This window comes from Amblyraja radiata, chromosome 19, assembly GCF_010909765.2.
Source record: "Amblyraja radiata isolate CabotCenter1 chromosome 19, sAmbRad1.1.pri, whole genome shotgun sequence".
NCBI lineage: Eukaryota > Metazoa > Chordata > Chondrichthyes > Rajiformes > Rajidae > Amblyraja > Amblyraja radiata.
Window position 1 is genome coordinate 20,816,018 of NC_045974.1, and position 4,195 is coordinate 20,820,212.

The 4,195-nt window shown below is 45.3% G+C and overlaps 1 protein-coding gene across 2 annotated transcripts in view; it reads right to left on the bottom strand.

Annotated features, from left to right (window-relative positions):
* Window positions 1–3,874, bottom strand: part of gnptab (N-acetylglucosamine-1-phosphate transferase subunits alpha and beta) — a 37,843-nt gene extending 33,969 nt beyond the window's left edge. For both annotated transcript variants that reach the window (XM_033037928.1, XM_033037927.1), the window contains exons 1-3: window positions 3,784–3,874; window positions 2,104–2,310; window positions 764–849 (exon numbers count right to left, since the gene is read on the bottom strand). In XM_033037928.1, the coding sequence (XP_032893819.1) occupies window positions 764–849; window positions 2,104–2,232 (215 nt within the window). In that variant the 5' untranslated portion in view covers window positions 2,233–2,310; window positions 3,784–3,874. The remainder of the gene's footprint in view (window positions 1–763; window positions 850–2,103; window positions 2,311–3,783) is intronic.
* Window positions 3,875–4,195: the final 321 nt, after the last annotated feature.

A 4,195-nucleotide genomic window follows, 5' to 3' on the forward strand; every position in this document is an offset into this window, starting at 1 on the left:
TAACTCCCTCTTAAATATAGCCAATGAACTGGCCTCAACTACCTTCTGTGGCAGAGAATTCCAGAGATTCACCACTCTCTGTGGGAAAAATGTTTTTCTCATCTCGGTCCTAAAAGATTTCCCCCTTATCCTTAAACTGTGACCCCTTGTTCTGGACTTCCCCAATTTGGGAGGTTCAATGGTATTTCATTGTCACATGTACCCAGGTACAGTGAATATTCGCTCTTCTGACTGCGCCATCCAACATGCGCCATGATAATATGACAATATGATTTAACAAGAACAATTTGTATTCAGCAGCAAAAGAACAGAGGCGTCTTCAGTTGTCCAAACAACTAAAACTTTTGTTACATTAGCTTCCCATTGTGAAATGTATTTCATACGGCATCAATCAAGTCCCATTATCAAACTCATCCTTGTTTATCATATTACAATATTACAATAAACAGAAATAAATTAGTGAAAAAAAACATCACATTAGCTACAATTAACAGATATTCAACTTGTTTCCAATCCTGAAAGGCCTCACTCCAAAATGTTGCCTAATCATGTTCTCCAGATATTCTGCCTGACTGAGATTCTGTTACTCAAGCACTTTGTGTCTTTTTTCCCCCCAAAGAAACCAGCATCTACAGTCTCTTGTGCCTACTCTTGTTTACACCCAAACAGATTGGACAATAACATTCTGATATTCTGCTAAACTGTGTTCTGCAATGTTCTAAATGAGTAATCAAGGAGGGTCTGTAAATAGTGTTTTCTTTACCTGTTTTGAAACGATTTTCCAGCTACATTGTCACGATATGAATCAAACATAACATGATATTGATCCCGACTCCATTCCAAGACAACCTAGAAAATAATCAAATTATATAATACATTTTTTGTTTGCTCATAAACACACACATCTCATCATCTGACTGAGAGAATAATCTTAGTATCAAAATGTAAGCTTACTAAATCCATTTCCTGACTTGTATTGGTTAAATTGGTCATCAGTGTACATGGGGCACAAAGGCCTTGGTGCAACCATTTGTGAAGCAGTTTGTGTGCAATAGCCATTGAGGGTGGTTTAAACCCAGCAGTGGTAAATGATTTCCTGGATTTTGCTGTAATAATTATAACATAAATATCATTATACTGTGAATAATAATAAACCTAAACCTGAAGTAGACATTTTACATTCCTGTTTATCATAGTTCAGTATGATTTGTCTCTCGGTCGGTCTGATGACAGAATTGTTTCTGAAGGCCAGGGACAGCTTATAGCCTGTATATGACTGTAACGAACTGTGAAAGTTAAAATTTGCACCATAGAGATCACTCGTGCAGTTTACTCACTTTGTACTCGGTGTTGAACGTTGTGCCAAAGCTGCTTCAACTTTATTTAGTTACTATAAGACTGATCCATTATTTGGGTACAAATCCCACAATAGAATAGTACTTTTTAATTTATTGAACGTCGTATTTTGTTTATTTATTATGTTATCTTTTGAATACTGTGTTTACAGACCTGTTATGCTGCTGCAAGTTAGAATTACATTGTTCTGTTTAGGTACATATGACAATTAAACTTTTGGCTCTTACTAAAACAGTTACAAAAATACAACTGATGTTTTTCATTGTAGACACAAAATGCTGGAGTAACTCAGCGGGTCAAGCAGCATCACTGAAGAAAAGTTAGAGTTGACGTTTGGGGGTCACTAATATTTCTGTTTATTGTAATATGATAAACAAGGATGTGTTTAAAAGTGGGATCTGATTGATGCCATATAAATTAGGTAGATAGAGCTCTTAGGGATAGTGGAGTTAAGGGATATGGAGAGAAAGCAGGAACGGGGTACTGATTGTGGATGATCAGCCATCACATTGAATGGCTGGTACACAAAAATGCTGGAGAAACTCAGCGGGTGCAGCAGCATCTATGGAGCGAAGGAGATCGGCAATGTTTCGGGCCGAAACCCTTCTTACATTGAATGGCTGTGCTGGCCCGATTGACCTATTGTCTAATTACCTTTAACAAGTTGTATCTCCGACAATGGCAGCAGTAGAATTACTAAATTTTCCATTTAGCAGATTAAGTTTACTATTTTAATGATTCACTCACCTCTCCAAACTGAAAGGCAGACACAATCATGAGCACTAATCCTCCGAAGCAAAGGTATAAGCCATATCGGTGAGACAGGCAGGTGTACGTCTGCCTCTGTACCAGCTTCAGCATTGAATTGAGGACCATGACCGATCCAGCATAGTCCTTATCACAAATAACCAAAAGTTCAACAGTTGGAAATGCAAGGACAGCAGAGGCCACTTACTGCAGACAGAAAACAAAAGTTTCACGATGTTATCCACACCAAAGGATTTTTTATCATTACCACACATTGAAGATGCACCTTACACAATGTAACATACTATCCCAAGAGCTATAACGGCTCTGAACCGGCCCTAATGAGTGCCCCCCACCCACCCCCTTTGGACAGTCTCCCTCAGATGGTCACGTCAATCAATTCAGCTTGCTTATTTATGTATTGTATTTATTTACCTTTCTTGTACATCAGCGGAGCTGCCCACTAAATCTCGTTGCACTGACGTGCAATGACAATAAAAGATATTATTATTATTATTATTAGGTGCATTTTCACTTTAGCTGCAGAAATGGGCAGATGAGAATTTAACCCGACCAAGTGTGAATTTAGTTTAGTTTAGAGATACAGCTTGGAAACAGGCCCTTCAACCCACTGAGTCCATTCTGACTACCATCCATTTGTTCCATCCTACATAAAAGGGACATTTTTTTACAGAATCTAATTAGTCTCTGGCACTGTAAGCCAGCAACTCTACCACTGAGCCGCCTTGTGAGATGTTATGTTTGGGAGGTCAAATGTAAGGGGAAATATACAATTAATGGCATGACCATTGACAGCATTGATGTACAGAGGAATCTTGTGATGCAAGTCCATAACTCCCCGGAGAAGATAGAATGGTAAAGGCAGCATATGAAATGCTTGGTTTCATGGGTCAGGGCATTGAGTACAAGAGTCAGAAAGTCATGTTGCAGATTTATAGGACTTTGGTTAGGCTGCATTTGGACTATGGCATGCCCTTCTAGGCACCCTTTACGGGAAGATGTGGAGGCCTTGGAAAGGGTGGAGAGGAGGTTTATCAGAATGACGCCTGGATTATGGGGCATTAGCTACAGGTAGAAGTTAGACAAACTTGGATTGTTTTTTTCAGGAACGCCAGAGGTTATAGGGAAACCCCTCCCATTCTCTCCAACCAGACCCGTCGTCCCTCGCCCACAGTCCCCCTTCGTTCCCAAACCCGATCCGCATTCTCTCTCTCCTCGTCCCCAAACCCTCTTCTTGAGACTTATCCCGCCTCACCCACATCACCTCTCCCAACTTCCATCCCCCTCCTCTACTAGATGCATCCCCCTCAATCCCCTCCCTTAAACCCCACTCAGTCACCATCTTACCCTCCCCCCTCCAGCCTCCCTCAGATCCCCCCTCCCCACTCTCCACCTCACACCACTCCTCCTCTCTCCACATCACCTCCTTCTGACTGGTCCCCCTCACCCCCATCCTCTCCCAGATGCCTCCCCCTCAATCCCCTCCCTCCCGCCTGTCCCCATCCTACCTCCCCCTCCCTCCAGCCTCCCTCTCCTACCCTGCCCTTCCCTCCACTCTCTCTCCTCCTGCAGCCTCCTTCCCTCAGTCTCTCTCCCTCGTCTTTCTCTTCTGTCCCCTCCCCCTGCCGCCCCCTCACGCCGCAGCCCCGGGGCCCACACCTGTCCGTGTCCCGGCCGCGGCGCCGCCGCATTCCGCGTGACCATCCCCGACAACAGCCCCAGCAGCGCCCTTACATCACAGGCACGTCCATCCGAGCGTGCGTACGCCATTTAACCCCTCGCGCGGGGCCTTGCGGTCGCCATCTTGAGTGTGGCATCTAGGGTTGGAGGACAGAAGGGCGGGGCCTGTGGGCAAGTTTGGTCAACTCCTCGGACCTCCCATCCCTCCTCACCCTCCCACCCGTTCCCCCGCCCCCTCCCAACGCTCCCCTCACCCCGCCCCCTCCCACCCGGCCCTGCCCCCTCACCGGCTCCTCCCCCTCTACTCCTCCACCCCTGCCATCCCTCCCCTCCCCACCACGCCGCCCTGTGGCCCCGCCCCCCCCCCCGTGGGCCTGGCCTTCGCTGTGAC